We start from the raw sequence: 18,218 nt of genomic DNA, 5'->3' as shown, positions 1-18,218 counted from the left end.
CTTCTGTCGTTCTAGATCTGGATGTTCTAGATCTGGATGTTCTAGATCGGGATGTTCTAGATCTGGAGGTTCTAGATCTGGATGTTCTAGATCTGGATGTTCTAGATCTGGAGGTTCTAGATCTGGATGTTCTAGATCTGGATGTTCTAGATCTGGATGTTCTAGATCTGGATGTTCTAGATCGGGATGGATGTTCTAGATCTGGATGTTCTAGATCGGTATGTTCTAGATCTGGATGTTCTAGATCTGGATGTTCTAGATCTGGATGTTCTAGATCTGGATGTTCTAGATCGGTATGTTCTAGATCAGGATGTTCTAGATCGGGATGTTCTAGATCGGGATGTTCTAGATCTGGATGTTCTAGATCTGGATGTTCTAGATCTGGATGTTCTAGATCTGGAGGTTCTAGATCTGGATGTTCTAGTTTTGGATGATATTATCGAGGAATGTTTGGGACGTCCAAAGATGATTTTACAGCACTTTCAGGCCGCAGAGTTCTGGCCCAAAAAAGTTTTGAGTCTAATTAGACAAAAAAGTTGTTGCTCCTGGCAGCTAAAATGTAAACCTGCTTTTATATTCTCCTTCTTCTCTCCAGCAAAAGTATATTTGCATTGGAAAGGTTGTCTTCCTTTGGTCAACTGACCAACAACCATAACAGTGTAAGTTTGTATTATCCAATCATTTCTATGCCACTTTTTAAGTCAATGTTTGTAGCATTTGTTGGGTGTGACAAAAATGTTTTCTCTTAAGCTTTACTTCCTCTTAAGTCCCTGTCCTAGACAGCCGTGCACACTAAATACTCTCCAACCGGGAGGTAAATGTTTTAATGTGTTCATTTTTATTTGTGTAAGTATTATTCTGTAAAGAACTTTGCTCAAGGCAATCCTCAACTGCCCGGCTGACCTCCACACCATGTGGTCGATGCTAATCCTTAAAAGCACCAACATTGAATTGGATGCTGGTAGCTGAGTATTTCAAAGTCAGTAATTTGGAGTGAATTATTAAAGCGCTGCCATGTAGTGACTTTCAATCTAGAGTTCTAGAGATAGAAAACGTCCAACTCACATTCCTCAGTATTGAGAAACTCTTTTAACTCTCAGAATCCGACTCCAAAGTTTTACTGCACAACGTGTTCCCTGAGCCTCTGGTCCTGTGAGCTTGACCGGTGAGTGCTCCTGGGTCAGGTGTGTCCCTGGTCAGGTGTGTCTCTGGTCAGGTGTGTCTCTGGTCAGGTGTGTCCCTGGTCAGGTGTGTCCCTGGTCCCTGGTCAGGTGTGTCTCTGGTCAGGTGTGTCCCTGGTCAGGTGTGTCCCTGGTCAGGTGTGTCTCTGGTCAGGTGTGTCCCTGGTCCCTGGTCAGGTGTGTCTCTGGTCAGGTGTGTCCCTGGTCAGGTGTGTCCCTGGTCAGGTGTGTCCCTGGTCCCTGGTCAGGTGTGTCCCTGGTCAGGTGTGTCTCTGGTCAGGTGTGTCTCTGGTCAGGTGTGTCCCTGGTCAGGTGTGTCTCTGGTCAGGTGTGTCTCTGGTCAGGTGTGTCCCTGGTCCCTGGTCAGGTGTGTCTCTGGTCAGGTGTGTCCCTGGTCAGGTGTGTCTCTGGTCAGGTGTGTCCCTGGTCCCTGGTCAGGTGTGTCCCTGGTCAGGTGTGTCCCTGGTCAGGTGTGTCTCTGGTCAGGTGTGTCTCTGGTCAGGTGTGTCCCTGGTCCCTGGTCAGGTGTGTCTCTGGTCAGGTGTGTCCCTGGTCCCTGGTCAGGTGTGTCCCTGGTCAGGTGTGTCTCTGGTCAGGTGTGTCCCTGGTCAGGTGTGTCTCTGGTCAGGTGTGTCCCTGGTCAGGTGTGTCCCTGGTCAGGTGTGTCTCTGGTCAGGTGTGTCTCTGGTCAGGTGTGTCTCTGGTCAGGTGTGTCCCTGGTCAGGTGTGTCTCTGGTCTCTGGTCAGGTGTGTCCCTGGTCAGGTGTGTCTCTGGTCAGGTGTGTCTCTGGTCAGGTGTGTCCCTGGTCCCTGGTCAGGTGTGTCCCTGGTCAGGTGTGTCCCTGGTCTCTGGTCAGGTGTGTCCCTGGTCAGGTGTGTCTCTGGTCAGGGTCAGGGTTAGGGTTGTTGGTCCCTTACGTTGCGGAGGAGGACAGAGGCCTGTTCTTTTATTAGATGGTGTCTCTCACATTCCCATGAATCAAAACACCCACAGATGAAGTCTTCTTTCCTCCGATGAGCTCCACTAAGTCTCTCAACGTGATCCTGGACAGTTCTGAGACAAATCCTTGCTTTGAATCTTTCAATATGGCGTCACTGGAAGGTCTGACCTCTCTGCTTCCGCCATCGTTTACTAAATCACCACAGAGTGTAGTGTGGTGGTTGTCATAGCTACAATAGCCTCAGAATGTGATTGGTTTAGACCTCCAGTATGAAACTCTGAGCCAAGACCAATATATATATGGCCTCTAGACTTTCCAATTATCTATCATCGGTGAACCCAAAACTATTATTTGGTTGTTCGGTTGAGTGTATAGATATATGTATTTATGTACAAAAGCCCGCATCTAGGAATGTTTTTTTTCCTCATGTCTAAATATCGTTTCACTTTTTATAATTTTATACAGTTAAGCCTTAAATTTATCATTGTATGTTAATCATGACACTGTATTGTATTAATGGATTTCTGTACTCTTGTGCTTTACGCATTTTATTTCATAGCATGAAATATACTGTAAATAAACTATATTCACCGTTTACCCTTTTTTATAATAAAATATATATATGTGTAGCAAATGCATTATGGTCCTATCTAGGTTGCCTTGGCTACATGATGCAGTCTAGTTGACTGAACCGATGAACGTCAGACGAAGCGCTCGGATCTGATTAGTCTACCATGTTTTTAGTTGTTTTTTTATCCTCAAATGTCTGATTCTCGGTGAACAGAGATTCGTCAGTGAAGATGTTAAATGAATAAAGAACACGGACAGAGCAAGAGGATGCTTCCATTTATTACAGTATTTATAAAGTCATACAATGTAAAACAGACAAAAAATATCCATGATACATAAATAAGGGCTTTCCCAACCTCCAAACATACTCTGATGTTTTCATTGCATTTTTCCATTTTAATATTCTTTCCCAACCATTAAAATAAAAACACAAAAATCTGCTAAATAGTAAAAGCACAAGACAACGGTAAAATTATATTTCAACCGAGGTGGACAAAATTGTTCCCTTGAGTAAAAAAACCTCCTGTTAAGCTAAACACGTTCTTAGATAAACAAGATCCACGTGTTCATAATGTTTCTCTCTCTCTTGCTGTTCAAACATTCATCCACCTGCTTTCACCCTCGCTCGCTCACGCACACACACACACATTCATCCACCTGCTTTACACACTCACACACACACACACACACACTTTCATCCACCTGCTTTACACGCTCACACACACACACACACACATCCACCTGCTTTACACGCTCACACACACACACACACACACACACATTCATCCACCTGCTTTACACGCTCACACACACACACACACATTCATCCACCTGCTTTACACGCTCACGCACACGCACACACACACACACACACACACACACACACACACATTCATCCACCTGCTTTACACGCTCACGCACACGCACACACACACACACACACACACACACACACATTCATCCACCTGCTTTACACGCTCACACGCACACACACACACACACATTCATCCACCTGCTTTACACGTGTGTGTATGTGTGTGTCTGAAGTAACGTACTGTACAGCCTTCCCAGTAAGGAGTGGACACTACAGGTCAGAGGTGGGATGGTATTGGGTGTGTATTAATGCAGGTCAGAGGTGGGATGGTATTGGGTGTGTATTAATGATCTACTTTAAGTTGTTATGGAAATGATTCAAAGCTAAATGGAGTCAGTAAATGCAGCTGAATCATTTAAATCATGTAAATCATTTTCTAAGCGCTGGATCAGAGAGAAACACTACTGCTTGGTCCAGTACTCCTCCTGTAGGGGGGATGCTATGATGCTTTGGAATGGAGTCTGTTAACTTCCTTAAATAAAACTGGGTGTGGCTTGTGTCCTGGCCAACCGGCTGTATGGAGCTGGGAGGGGCTGTAGCTGCTTCCTGGTGGAGGCCTATTGGTGGAGGTCTGTGAGGAGGCGGCACGCACGCCGCCCTGACTCCACCCACCTCCCTCTCTCTCACTGTAGCAGCTCCTCCCAGGAGATGGGCTTGGAGAAGACCTCCCTTTCCAGCCAGAGGTCATAGTTCATCTGAAAGTCCTCCGGCAGATCGACGCGCTGTCCCAGGACGCTTTGCAGGCAGTTGTCGACGGGCAGGAAGTCCGGGTTGCTCTGGGTCTTGTCGTAGCGCCGGCTGTTGAAGCGCTCGATGTTGGCGCGCAGGGCGCACTCCTCCGCCTGGAAGTCCCAGGGCCGCGCGTCCAGGTCTGCTGTCAGGAAACACGGACGCTCATTACATGGTTCCTCTTCCCAACTCACTGAGCGCTCTGGGAGCGCAGCGCTAGCTAGCTCTTACAGTAACACAGTAACACAGTAACACACTAACACACTAACACACTAACACACTAACACACTAACACAGTAACACAGTAACACAGTAACACACTAACACACTAACACACTAACACAGTAACACAGTAACACACTAACACAGTAACACAGTAACACAGTAACACAGTAACACAGTAACACACTAACACAGTAACACAGTAACACACTAACACACTAACACACTAACACACTAACACACTAACACACTAACACACAAACACACTAACACACTAACACAGTAACACAGTAACACAGTAACACACTAACACACTAACACACTAACACAGTAACACTAACACACTAACACACTAACACACTAACACACTAACACAGTAACACAGTAACACACTAACACAGTAACACAGTAACACAGTAACACAGCCCAAACGGCTTAGTGATCAGTTACAGTGAACAACTGCTTATATGGACCAAAAAGCGGACAGAATACAAATGATATTTAAATAATTATATTATAGTGATCTTTTCATACATGACAATATGTGGAAAAAACCTACAACTATGATACGTCTCCTCAAAGACTAGCGGCCAAAAATGAGCCAACGAGACGCAACATGGATGCAGTCGGTCTCACAAGGCTACATGACTGGGCCAATCAGCTGCCCTGGTTTAGGGTGATGACAGCCTATGACGATAGCCTGTGATACAAGCATCAAATCAGCTCCCAAGCTTCAGAACAATCAGTCAGCTCTGACACTGTGGTTGCTGTTGTTGTTGTTGTTGTTGTTGTGACTCACCGTTGCCGTAGGCCCAGTCGTCGTTGAGGCGATGCCGGACCTTCTGGTAGATGGCCGACATGGTCTTCATGTTGCTCTTCCTCCACTGGCGCCCCAGGTACTTGGTCTGCACCTTCAGCAGCTTGAGCACGTACAGCTGCATCATGGCCTGCTTGACCTTCAGCGCCCTCTTCAGGATGGGAGCGGACTTGAACACCACCAGCATCTAGGAGGGTCGAGACAACGCAGCACTGTTAACGCTGCTTTATACAAACAGCTAGATGGGAGAACTGTGTTTGGATGCGTTCTGAGGGAACCTTCTGAAGGTCTGAACTCTGAGAATAGATCAGACCTTCCCATAGTACTCAACACTTTACCCATTATAGTCTAGAAGAAGTTCCTAACATGATCTTATATCTCAGGATGAATATGGCTTCTACCACCGGCTGCTGTGAACCAGTTGGTTGGTCTCTCTCACCATGGTTCTAGGTTGGTCTCTCTCACCATGGTTCTAGGTTGGTCTCTCTCACCATGGTTCTAGGTTGGTCTCTCTCACCATGGTTCTAGGTTGGTCTCTCTCACCATGGTTCTAGGTTGGTCTCTCTCACCATGGTTCTTGGTTGGTCTCTCTCACCATGGTTCTAGGTTGGTCTCTCACCATGGTTCTAGGTTGGTCTCTCTCACCATGGTTCTAGGTTGGTCTCTCTCACCATGGTTCTAGGTTGGTCTCTCTCACCATGGTTCTAGGTTGGTCTCTCTCACCATGGTTCTAGGTTGGTCTCTCTCACCATGGTTTTAGGTTGGTCTCTCTCACCATGGTTCTAGGTTGGTCTCTCTCACCATGGTTCTAGGTTGGTCTCTCTCACCATGGTTCTAGGTTGGTCTCTCTCACCATGGTTCTAGGTTGGTCTCTCTCACCATGGTTCTAGGTTGGTCTCTCTCACCATGGTTCTAGGCTGGTCTCTCTCACCATGGTTCTAGGTTGGTCTCTCTCACCATGGTTCTAGGTTGGTCTCTCTCACCATGGTTCTAGGTTGGTCTCTCTCACCATGGTTCTAGGTTGGTCTCTCTCACCATGGTTCTAGGTTGGTCTCTCTCACCATGGTTCTAGGTTGGTCTCTCTCACCATGGTTCTAGGTTGGTCTCTCTCACCATGGTTCTAGGCTGGTCTCTCTCACCATGGTTCTAGGTTGGTCTCTCTCACCATGGTTCTAGGTTGGTCTCTCTCACCATGGTTCTAGGTTGGTCTCTCTCACCATGGTTCTAGGTTGGTCTCTCTCACCATGGTTCTAGAGTGCTTCCACTTGGTCAGCTTGTTGAGGATCCTCAGCAGGTTGATACAGGAGAACAGGTTTCTCCAGCAGAACTGGTTATTGTCTCCTGCTTCCTGTACAACACAAAGAACAACATGAGTACAGATGAGATCTTTTGTTCAGACAGTACTGTATGATTTTCACCACCAGATGGCAGGAGCCATCTTCATACTGCTGCCATATATACACTACTTCATAGTAGTAGTGGTGGTAGCAAAGACAACAAAATCAGATAAAAGTTTACAGTAGATACAAAATGAAGACTAACTCTCACTTATTCTGTTCCAGTGATGGAGGGATCAGGAGATGGAGAGAGTGTGAGAAGAGATGGAGAGAGTGTGAGAGATGGAGAGAGTGTGAGAAGAGAGGGAGAGAGTGTGAGAAATGGAGAGAGTGTGAGAAGAGATGGAGAGAGTGTGAGAGATGGAGAGAGTGTGAGAGATGGAGAGAGTGTGAGAAGAGAGGGAGAGAGTGTGAGAAGAGAGGGAGAGAGTGTGAGAAGAGATGGAGAGAGTGTGAGAAGAGAGGGAGAGAGTGTGAGAAGAGATGAGAGAGTGTGAGAAGAGAGGGAGAGAGTGTGAGAAGAGAGGGAGAGTGTGAGAAGAGAGGGAGAGAGTGTGAGAAGAGAGGGAGAGAGTGTGAGAAGAGAGGGAGAGAGTGTGAGGAGAGATGGAGAGAGTGTGAGAAGAGAGGGAGAGAGTGTGAGGAGAGATGGAGAGAGTGTGAGAAGAGAGGGAGAGAGTGTGAGAAGAGATGAGAGAGTGTGAGAAGAGAGGGAGAGAGTGTGAGAAGAGAGGGAGAGTGTGAGAAGAGAGGGAGAGAGTGTGAGAAGAGAGGGAGAGAGTGTGAGAAGAGAGGGAGAGAGTGTGAGAAGAGAGAGAGAGGGAGAGTGTGAGAAGAGAGGGAGAGAGTGTGAGAGGAGAGAGAGAGAGAGTGTGAGGAGAGATGGAGAGAGTGTGAGAGGAGAGAGAGAGAGTGTGAGAAGAGATGGAGAGAGTGTGAGAAGAGAGGGAGAGAGTGAGAAGAGATGGAGAGAGTGTGAGAAGAGAGGGAGAGAGTGTGAGAAGAGAGGGAGAGAGTGTGAGAAGAGAGGGAGAGAGTGTGAGAAGAGAGGGAGAGAGTGTGAGAAGAGAGGGAGAGAGTGTGAGAAGAGAGGGAGAGAGTGTGAGAAGAGAGGGAGAGAGTGTGAGAAGAGAGGGAGAGATGGAGGGAGTGAGAGAGAGAAGGAGAGAGAGAGAGGAGAGAGGGAGAGAGAGTGTGAGTCTTACCAGACTCTCGGCGGTCAGCTCGGGGAGCTCATGCACCACACAGTGAGGGAAGTCCAGCACAGAGATGCTGCAGGAGAAAGAGACAGAGGAGAGAGTAAGAGACATCCTCATTAACAGTGATCAGGTATCTTTGCGGCTGGGGGTCACACATTCCTGGGCAGCAGGGTCTTGTAGATGTGGGTAAATGAAGCCTACCTGTTCTTGGCTGTGATGTAGGACATGATGTTCTGGTTGAAGAACTTGAGGATGAGAGGGATGCAGTTGGCGAACACCAGATGCTGCGCCATGTACTCAAACTAGAGAGCAGCGAAGAACAGCAGGCCAGGTTAGTGTGTGTGTGTGTGTGTGTGTGTGTGTGTGTGTGTGTGTGTGTGTAAGCACGCGTGTGAAGCCAGTACCTGGTAGATGTGGTTGAGTTTGAAGTGTTCTGTGTGTGTGTGTGTGTGTGTGTGTGTGAAGCCAGTACCTGGTAGATGTGGTTGAGTTTGAAGTGTTTGAGCAGCAGCAGCAGGATGGCGGAGATGGCCTTCACTATGACCTCCTTATGACGGTTCACATCCACCCCCAGCTTCATGCTCTGCAACACGGTGGTCCTGCACACACACACGCACGCACACACGCACACAGGCACACGCACACGCACACACACACACGCACACACACACACACACACGCACACACACACGCGCACACGCACACACACGCACGCACACACACGCACACACACACACACACGTGTGTTATCAAAGGTTTTCCAGGCCCATGTTGTTCTTGGTATTCAGCCATCGCACGGCCCTCTCTCCTCCTCATGAGAGCTGGTATGAGAGGAACCGTCCACAGGGGGCGCTGGTGAGGGGACGTGTCCCAGGGGGCGCTGGTGAGGGGGCGCTGGTGAGGGGGACTCACGGCATCTCCTCCGGCAGCACGTCAGCCAGGATGTTGATGGAGTCGGTCTTGGCCTTGGATGTGGGAGCAGCAGCCAGCAGGATCTTCAGCAGAGCGATCTGACACGCAGAGAGACAGGTAGGCAGGTAGACAGACAGGCAGACAGACAGTCAGGTAGACAGACAGACAGACAGTCAGGTAGGTAGGTAGACAGGCAGGCAGACAGACTGAGGGTGTGAGGGTGTGTGAGGGTGTGAGGGTGGGTGAGGGTGTGTAGGGAGGGTGTGAGGGTGAGGGTGTGAGGGTGTGTAGGGAGGTCTCACCATGTACTGAGGAAGGCTGGGCAGAATGCCGTGGTACAGCAGCTCCGTGGAGCACATCTCCACATCCTCCTCCCCCTGCACCACACACACACACACACACACACACACACACACACGCACACACACACACACACACACACACACACACACCACACACATGCACACACGCAAAAAACACACACATACAAATGTAAAATATGAAGCATATATAATATGAGTGACAGGCTGTTTGTCTCAGAGCGTTGAGGTCCGTGGGCAGTGTTGAGCAGCGCTGAGCAGCGTTGAGCAGCGTTGGGCAGCGTTGAGCAGCGCTGAGCAGCGTTGAGCAGCGTTGGGCAGCGTTGAGCAGCGTTGGGCAGCGTTGAGCAGCGCTGAGCAGCGTTGAGCAGCGTTGGGCAGCGTTGAGCAGCGTTGGGCAGCGTTGAGCAGCGTTGAACAGCGTTGGGCAGCGTTGAGCAGCACTGAGCAGCGTTGAGCAGCGTTGGGCAGCGTTGAGCAGCGTTGAGCAGCGTTGAGCAGCGCTGAGCAGCGTTGGGCAGCGTTGGGCAGCGTTGAGCAGCGTTGAGCAGCGCTGAGCAGCGTTGAGTAGCTCACCCCCGATAGCGGAGTTTTCTGGAACTCCTCCTCCTTGGCGATCTGAATCTCGGCGATGGAGACGTACTTGTGCTGCGCAACACAGAAACACAACAGCTCCCTCAGCAGGAATCACGCTTCAAAGCTCCATACAACGAGTTGCTCAGACCAAGCCATCTGATTGGTTGACAGCTGTGCAATATTTTGATGACGCTGCACACCGACGCCTCTTTCCAGAAGCCGTGAGGAGCAGTCCCCTACCTGCTTCAGGGTCTTAGGAGCAGTCCCCTACCTGCTTCAGGGTCTTAGGAACAGTCCCCTACCTGCTTCAGGGTCTTAGGAGCAGTCCCCTACCTGCTTCAGGCTCTTAGGAGCAGTCCCCTACCTGCTTCAGGGTCTTAGGAACAGTCCCCTACCTGCTTCAGGGTCTTAGGAACAGTCCCCTACCTGCTTCAGGGTCTTAGGAGCAGTCCCCTACCTGCTTCAGGCTCTTAGGAGCAGTCCCCTACCTGCTTCAGGGTCTTAGGAGCAGTCCCCTACCTGCTTCAGGGTCTTAGGAGCAGTCCCCTACCTGCTTCAGGGTCTTAGGAACAGTCCCCTACCTGCTTCAGGGTCTTAGGAACAGTCCCCTACCTGCTTCAGGGTGTTAGGAGCAGTCCCCTACCTGCTTCAGGGTCTTAGGAGCAGTCCCCTACCTGCTTCAGGGTGTTAGGAGCAGTCCCCTACCTGCTTCAGGGTCTTAGGAACAGTCCCCTACCTGCTTCAGGGTCTTAGGAGCAGTCCCCTACCTGCTTCAGGGTCTTAGGAACAGTCCCCTACCTGCTTCAGGGTCTTAGGAGCAGTCCCCTACCTGCTTCAGGGTCTTAGGAACAGTCCCCTACCTGCTTCAGGGTCTTAGGAGCAGTCCCCTACCTGCTTCAGGGTCTTAGGAACAGTCCCCTACCTGCTTCAGGGTCTTAGGAACAGTCCCCTACCTGCTTCAGGGTCTTAGGAACAGTCCCCTACCTGCTTCAGGGTCTTAGGAACAGTCCCCTACCTGCTTCAGGGTCTTAGGAACAGTCCCCTACCTGCTTCAGGGTCTTAGGAACAGTCCCCTACCTGCTTCAGGGTCCTGATGCTCTCATGGATGGGTCTGGGCAGGCCCACCACCGTGTTCGTGTCACTGGGATGTAAACGCAAAAACAACCATTAGATCAAGGTCAAGGACAATGGCACAAGCAATAAACACTCACGTCAACTCAATACTTAACAGCTATGTCTTTGATGCAAGATTATCAATCAACTTTTTGGGCATTATGTCCACAACGTCCAGTAAACAGCTTACTTTCCAAGTGTGTAGCCAATGAACTTGCTTCTACTGGACTCCAGGAAGTTCTCTATGTCTTTCTCCCTGAAAACACATCATCAGACACACAGGAGGGATACAGTACGCAACTCTGATAATAACATCCACACTGACAAAAAAACACAATCCCAATAAAAGAAACCTTATCCAGATTCAGAACCAAACAGGCAAATTCCCTCTGGAAGACGTATTAAGAGCTATTCTATCTGAGACTCATAATCAAGTAGTGAGTGGTGATTGAGGTTTCCACGCAGGGGGCCCGGTCTACCTGACTTTGGGGGCCCAGGGAAGGCCCTTGGGGAAGGACAGCCTCTCGGAGGGGGGGTGTGGGATGGGCGGGGGCATGACCTCGTCCCTCTCCAGGGGGAAGGGCTCCGCCTCCAGGGAGTTGTCGTTGTCCTCGTTGTCGTCCTCGTCCTCGCGGGGGTCGTCCGCCTTGTAGGGGTCCTTCTCGTTGAAGGCGTCCAGGTTGTCCTGCTTGATCAGCGCCTGTATGTGAGTGTGTGTGTGTGTGTGTGTGTGTGTGTGTGTGTGTGTGTGTGTGTATGTGTGTGTGAAGGGGGAGAGAAGAGGTTGAGGAGGAACACTTCTGAAAATGTGCTGACATGGAGTGATTAACTAGTGATGGTAAATAGAGGGACCCTTTCACCCTACGAGTGTTACACTATACACTAGAGTTCCTGTACTATCCTATACACTACACACTAGAGTTCCTGTACTATCCTATACACTATACACTAGAGTTCCTGTTCTATCCTATACACTATACACTAGAGTTCCTGTACTATCCTATACACTACACACTAGAGTTCCTGTACTATCCTATACACTATACACTAGAGTTCCTGTACTATCCTATACACTACACACTAGAGTTCCTGTACTATCCTATACACTACACACTAGAGTTCCTGTACTATCCTATACACTACACACTAGAGTTCCTGTACTATCCTATACACTACACACTAGAGTTCCTGTACTATCCTTTACACTACACACTAGAGTTCCTGTACTATCCTTTACACTATACACTAAAGTTCCTCTGGGGTCGCGACCTTGTGCTCCCGGCGCGCGCGTTTCTGCTGCTGCTCGATGAGGTCGGAGGCGGAGGCGGGCGGCGAGGCGGCCCTCATGCTCCTGATGACCCGGATGCTGTCCTCGGGGAGGGGGGGCAGGCCCAGGGCCTGGCGCTTACCCACCTTGATGTTCTGGAGCTGGTCGAAGCCCCCCAGGGTGAACTGGGGCCAGGAGAGAGGTCAGGGGTCACACACAGGGACAGAGGTGAAGACAAGAACATTAAAACAGGATGTCTCTTTGTGTGGCCTGTCCCAGTCCCCTCTCACCAGTCCTCTCACCAGTCCTCTCACCAGTATGACCTGTCCCAGTCCTCTCACCAGTATGACCTGTCCCAGTCCCCTCACCAGTATGACCTGTCCCAGTCCCCTCACCAGTATGACCTGTCCCAGTCCCCTCACCAGTATGACCTGTCCCAGTCCTCTCACCAGTATGACCTGTCCCAGTCCTCTCACCAGTATGACCTGTCCCAGTCCTCTCACCAGTATGACCTGTCCCAGTCCTCTCACCAGTATGACCTGTCCCAGTCCCCTCACCAGTATGACCTGACCCAGTCCCCTCTCACCAGTATGACCTGTCCCAGTCCTCTCACCAGTATGACCTGTCCCAGTCCCCTCACCAGTATGACCTGACCCAGTCCCCTCTCACCAGTATGACCTGTCCCAGTCCCCTCACCAGTATGACCTGTCCCAGTCCCCTCACCAGTATGACCTGTCCCAGTCCTCTCACCAGTATGACCTGTCCCAGTCCCCTCTCACCAGTATGGTCTTCCAGAGCAGCAGCAGCACCTTCTTCATGGGGAAGTGGGGGGCGTGGCCGCTGCAGAACTTGGTGACCATGCCGAACAGCATGACGGACATGGGCTCGTTGTTGTACAGCGGAGACCCTGGGAGAGACACACACCAGACAGACGCTCCAACATGGCTGCCTCCTACACACTTCCTGTATGAGTGTAGTGAAGCGGAAGCCCCAGCGCACCCAGCTCGGTGCGGAAGGTGTCCCTGGTGGCCCTCCACTCCGGGGGGTCGGACGGCTCCTCCTGCTGGCTCGTCTCCACCATCAGGTACATGATGTTCAGCAGCACCCTGCCTCAGAGGTGAGGGGTCAATCAACACACACGCATTCACACCAGCGGCAGGCGCGGACTCACGCACACACACACGCGCTCACACACACACACACACACACACACACACACACACACAGTCTCACCTGAGGTCCGTGCTGTCCGCCAGGGAGATGGCCGGCTTCCTCACAGCACTGCTACATGCAGCACTGTTGCTGAGAGAAACACGTTAAAACACGCTTAACAAAACACGCTTAACAAAACACGCTTAACAAAACACGCTTAACAAAACACGCTTAACAAAACACGCTTAACAAAACACGCTTAACAAAACACGCTTAACAAAACATGCTTAACAAAACACGCTTAACAAAACACGCTTAACAAAACACGCTTGAGAAAACACTCCTAGATCAGCCTCCATAGCATTGATGGATCTCTTTAGCTCCACAGAGAGAGAACAGCGGGCTGAGGTCTCTCTTAATGGATCTCTTTAGCTCCACAGAGAGAGAACAGCGGGTTGAGGTCTCTCTTAATGGATCTCTTTAGCTCCACAGAGAGGGAACAGCGGGCTGAGGTCTCTCTTAATGGATCTCTTTAGCTCCACACAGAGGGAACAGCGGGTTGAGGTCTCTCTTAATGGATCTCTTTAGCTCCACAGAGAGAGAACAGCGGGTTGAGGTCTCTCTTAATGGATCTCTTTAGCTCCACAGAGAGAGAACAGCGGGCTGAGGTCTCTCTTAATGGATCTCTTTAGCTCCAGAGAGAGAGAACAGCGGGTTGAGGTCTCTCTTAATGGATCTCTTTAGCTCCACAGAGAGAGAACAGCGGGCTGAGGTCTCTCTTAATGGATCTCTTTAGCTCCACAGAGAGGGAACAGCGGGCTGAGGTCTCTCTTAATGGATCTCTTTAGCTCCACAGAGAGAGAACAGCGGGCTGAGGTCTCTCTTACTCGATCTCCATGTTGAGCAGCTCCACCAGGGCGGAGAAGGTCCCGGCGTCCAGCAGGAGGAAGATGTTGTACCTCATCCAGCGCTGCACCTCCGCCTCCGAGCTGCACTCCGCAAACGAGCCTACGGGAGAGATGTGACCAATCAGACAGGAGAGATGTGACCAATCAGACGGGAGAGATGTGACGGGAGAGATGTGACCAATCAGACGGGAGAGATGTGACCAATCAGACGGCAGGGATGTGACCAATCAGACGGGAGAGATGTGACGGGAGGGAAATGTAACCAATCAAAAGTGGGTTGCGCACATCCCAAAACAACTTACAAGACAGGTGCTGGACTAAAAAAAGCATATGTAGAAAAGAAAGTAAGAGTCCACACACTGTAGCTCCCATTTAGATCATTTTATGGACAAAAATGTTGTGACGTTTCGAGCGACTGTTGTCTGAGGAAGAGCGCAGTCGCACGGAGGATGGCTCTGGCCCTCTTACCCTGGGCCATGTAGAGGATGGCTCTGGCCCTCTTACCCTGGGCCATGTAGAGGATGGCTCTGGCCCCCTTACCCTGGGCCATGTAGAGGATGGCTCTGGCCCTCTTACCCTGGGCCATGTAGAGGATGGCTCTGGCCCTCTTACCCTGGGCCATGTAGAGGATGGCTCTGGCCCTCTTACCCTGGGCCATGTAGAGGATGGCTCTGGCCCTCTTACCCTGGGCCATGTAGAGGATGGCTCTGGCCCTCTTACCCTGGGCCATGTAGAGGATGGCTCTGGCCCTCTTACCCTGGGCCATGTAGAGGATGGCTCTGGCCCCCTTACCCTGGGCCATGTAGAGGATGGCTCTGGCCCTCTTACCCTGGGCCATGTAGAGGATGGCTCTGGCCCTCTTACCCTGGGCCATGTAGAGGATGGCTCTGGCCCTCTTACCCTGGGCCATGTAGAGGATGGCTCTGGCCACCTTCTGCCTCTTCTCCCGGCCGATCACCTCCAGGCCGTCCAGCAGACGCATGGCGTGGGCTCGGTGCTGAGCTGCGTCCAGCTCGGTCCATCTCTTCTCAGATACTAACAGACCACAGACACAGGACATATTAGAGCGCTGTTATGTTTGACGTACACCCTCAATTATGTTTCCATTAACAACAAAGGAGTTAAGGCATCATTACACAGACAGAGCTACATTCAGAGAATTACTAGCAGTCCAATAACCAATACATTTCCATAGGCCTGTATAATAATCCCAAAGAAAGCACTTACTATGACTCCTGAAATCTTCCTCAAAGCATTTTCTATTGAGGATAAACTCGGGTCCTTCAGTGTAACTGTACAACTCTGAAAAGCATAATCATGTTTAGAGTAGGGTATTATTCCAGGGACTGATATTAAACACAGATGTCAGTGTAGCAGAAAGAGTGTGGTAGGAGGGTTAGGGTTAGGGTAAGGGTGAGGGTTAGGGTAAGAGGGTTAGGGTTAGGGTTAGGGTAAGAGGGTTAGGGTGAGGGTAAGAGGGTTAGGGTTAGAGGGTTAGGGTTAGGGTAAGAGGGTTAGGGTTAGGGTAAGAGGGTTAGGGTTAGGGTAAGAGGGTTAGGGTAAGAGGGTGAGGGTTAGGGTAAGAGGGTTAGGGTTAGGGTTAGGGTAAGAGGGTTAGGGTTAGGGTAAGAGGGTTAGGGTAAGAGGGTGAGGGTTAGGGTAAGAGGGTTAGGGTTAGGGTAAGAGGGTTAGGGTTAGGGTAAGAGGGTTAGGGTAAGAGGGCCACACCTGATAGCTCTGCAGCCCACTTGTCTGTGTCTGCATACTCGAACTCCAGATCCGGAGACTCGGAGAATCCCTGTGTGGAATAAAACATAGTGGGTTTCATGACCGAGTTACCAGCTTAGTACACGTTCACACATTACATTACTAACTCCTTAGCACTAGGATATCCCAATATTTCACAAGGGCCGGCTAAGCTAGCACTAACATCGTTAGCTGATCAGTCAAAACAGTAGAGGAGCTAGCTGTAGCACTAGCTAGCTGTAGCACTAGCTAACTATAGCACTAGCTAACTGTAGCACTAGCTAACTAGCACTAGCTAACTGTAGCACTAGCTAACTAGCACTAGCTAACTATAGCACTAGCTAACTGTAGCACTAGCTAACTGTAGCACTAGCTAACTGTAGCACTAGCTAACTAGCACTAGCTAACTGTAGCACTAGCTAACTGTAGCACTAGCTAACTGTAGCACTAGCTAACTGTAGCACTAGCTAGCTGTAGCACTAGCTAACTGTAGCACTAGCTAACTGTAGTACTAGCTAGCTGTAGCACTAGCTAACTGAGCACTAGCTAACTGTAGCACTAGCTAACTGTAGCACTAGCTAACTGAGCACTAGCTAACTGTAGCACTAGCTAACTGTAGCACTAGCTAACTAGCACTAGCTAACTATAGCACTAGCTAACTGTAGCACTAGCTAACTGTAGCACTAGCTAACTGTAGCACTAGCTAACTAGCACTAGCTAACTGTAGCACTAGCTAACTAGCACTAGCTAACTATAGCACTAGCTAACTGTAGCACTAGCTAACTGTAGCACTAGCTAACTGTAGCACTAGCTAACTGTAGCACTAGCTAACTGTAGCACTAGCTAACTGTAGCACTAGCTAACTGTAGCACTAGCTAGCTGTAGCACTAGCTAGCTGTAGCACTAGCTAACTGTAGCATAGCTAACTCCGTTAGCCCCGTTAGCACTAGCTCTGCTCACTCCTACACTTCTTAACACAGAATATTGGCTAAATGTGATTTAAAATTGTAAATGTGACTTGTTAAATGTTAGATTTGTAATCCCCTACCTCCGAGTCTTTCCTCTGATTGCGGACGAACTCCCCTCTACTCTTATTAGGTAGCATCGCCCTCTGTTTACTGTTGACAATCAACCCAGCACCATTACCACCGACGTCCATCTTTGATTCACCACGAAAGTTTTTTGACAGATAAATGTAGGAGATCTCGCGAGAACTCCCACAGCAACTCGTGATTCTTCTCTCCATCTCAAACGAAGAGACTAAGTTCGAATGGTTACTAAAGATGCCTTTTACCCTTTTCTACCGTTAGTAAAAGCAGAAAAGCAAATTGCTGAATAAAATTAATGCGTTTACAGTAAATATCGTCTGACTGGGGATTGAAATCATAGATAGACTACTTAGGTGAAAACTGATTGGCTCATTATGGGCCTATAGGCAACTTTCATTATCATAAACTTTTCAGAATGACACTGGCGAACCAATGGTGGTTCAGCCCACGCTTGTTCAGGCCATGGATGTGGTCTCAGCATGTTGTTGGGCAAGACGCCTGTGATGTCAATGGTGGCTTTGAGAGCTGGAGATGACGCTGTGATGGCAGCCATCCTGAGAGGCATGGTGCTCAATGTCATCAACCTGAGGAACTGGACCAGGGAGGCCCCCCCTGGCTGGATGAGGCCCCCCCTGGCTGGATGAGCCCCCCCCTGGCTGGATGAGGCCCCCCCTGGCTAGATGAGGCCCCCCCTGGCTGGATGAGGCCCCCACTGGCTGGATGAGGCCCCCCCTGGCTGGATGAAGCCCCCCCTGGCTGGATGAGCCCCCCCCTGGCTGGATGAAGCCCCCCCTGGCTGGATGAGGCCCCCCCTGGCTGGATGAGGCCCCCACTGGCTGGATGAAGCCCCCCCTGGCTGGATGAAGCCCCCCCTGGCTGGATAAAGCCCCCATCTGTGAAGCCCCTGCCGGGTCCAGGACAGCGTAAAATGTAAAATGTCATTATCTGTTACTTTTGCCTGGGTTATGAATGAATATTAATTAACCCACACATTTACATTTGAAAGGAAAAACAAATGAGTGTAAGGATAACATACACACACAGTTTATACAGGTAGCATCTCAAGTTCAGTGCAGAACATTATAAGTCACCATCAGCAAATGTGATAAGATTGTACAAGAATAGCTAGCAAGATCTGTTATATTCAAAGCAATCAGTTCTCTAATTAATGATGTGCTCGGGTTTCATACTCAAGAATATTCAGAGGTTTCATTACATACTAGAGGCCATTTGCTTCCTTTGTTTGCAAAGGCATGTATCCTACTGCTATGCTGACATCAGCAGTAATACTTATGTATTTAGTAA

General features: G+C 49.8%; 1 protein-coding gene across 4 annotated transcripts; it reads right to left on the bottom strand.

Annotated features, from left to right (window-relative positions):
* Positions 1-2,949: 2,949 nt before the first annotated feature.
* strip1 (striatin interacting protein 1) lies at positions 2,950-17,023 on the bottom strand (the record flags this gene model as incomplete). Of its 4 annotated transcripts, XR_014631140.1 has the most annotated exons (22): positions 2,950-3,595; positions 3,669-4,440; positions 5,317-5,521; positions 6,578-6,682; positions 7,877-7,943; positions 8,072-8,172; positions 8,343-8,469; positions 8,783-8,880; positions 9,085-9,159; positions 9,679-9,750; positions 10,756-10,819; positions 10,982-11,047; positions 11,271-11,491; positions 12,061-12,243; positions 12,838-12,965; positions 13,058-13,164; positions 13,292-13,360; positions 14,098-14,218; positions 15,019-15,153; positions 15,346-15,420; positions 15,847-15,916; positions 16,913-17,023. XR_014631140.1 is itself a non-coding variant. In XM_084460803.1 (21 exons), the coding sequence occupies 21 exons, from the start codon at positions 17,021-17,023 to the stop codon at positions 4,190-4,192; spliced, it is 2,451 nt and encodes an 816-aa protein (XP_084316929.1). In that variant the 3' UTR covers positions 2,950-4,189. The 4 variants fall into 4 exon arrangements, 3 of the variants coding, with proteins under 3 accessions (XP_084316929.1, XP_084316930.1, XP_084316931.1); XM_084460803.1 differs by having other exon boundaries at positions 2,950-4,440; XM_084460804.1 differs by having other exon boundaries at positions 2,950-4,437.
* Positions 17,024-18,218: the final 1,195 nt, after the last annotated feature.

The sequence above is a fragment of the Borostomias antarcticus genome, assembly GCF_949987555.1.
Source record: "Borostomias antarcticus genome assembly, chromosome: 33".
In the NCBI taxonomy this organism is placed as follows: Eukaryota; Metazoa; Chordata; class Actinopteri; order Stomiiformes; family Stomiidae; genus Borostomias; species Borostomias antarcticus.
The sequence above is the reverse complement of the archived record's forward strand: the minus strand, read 5'-3'. Positions and strand labels throughout refer to the sequence as shown.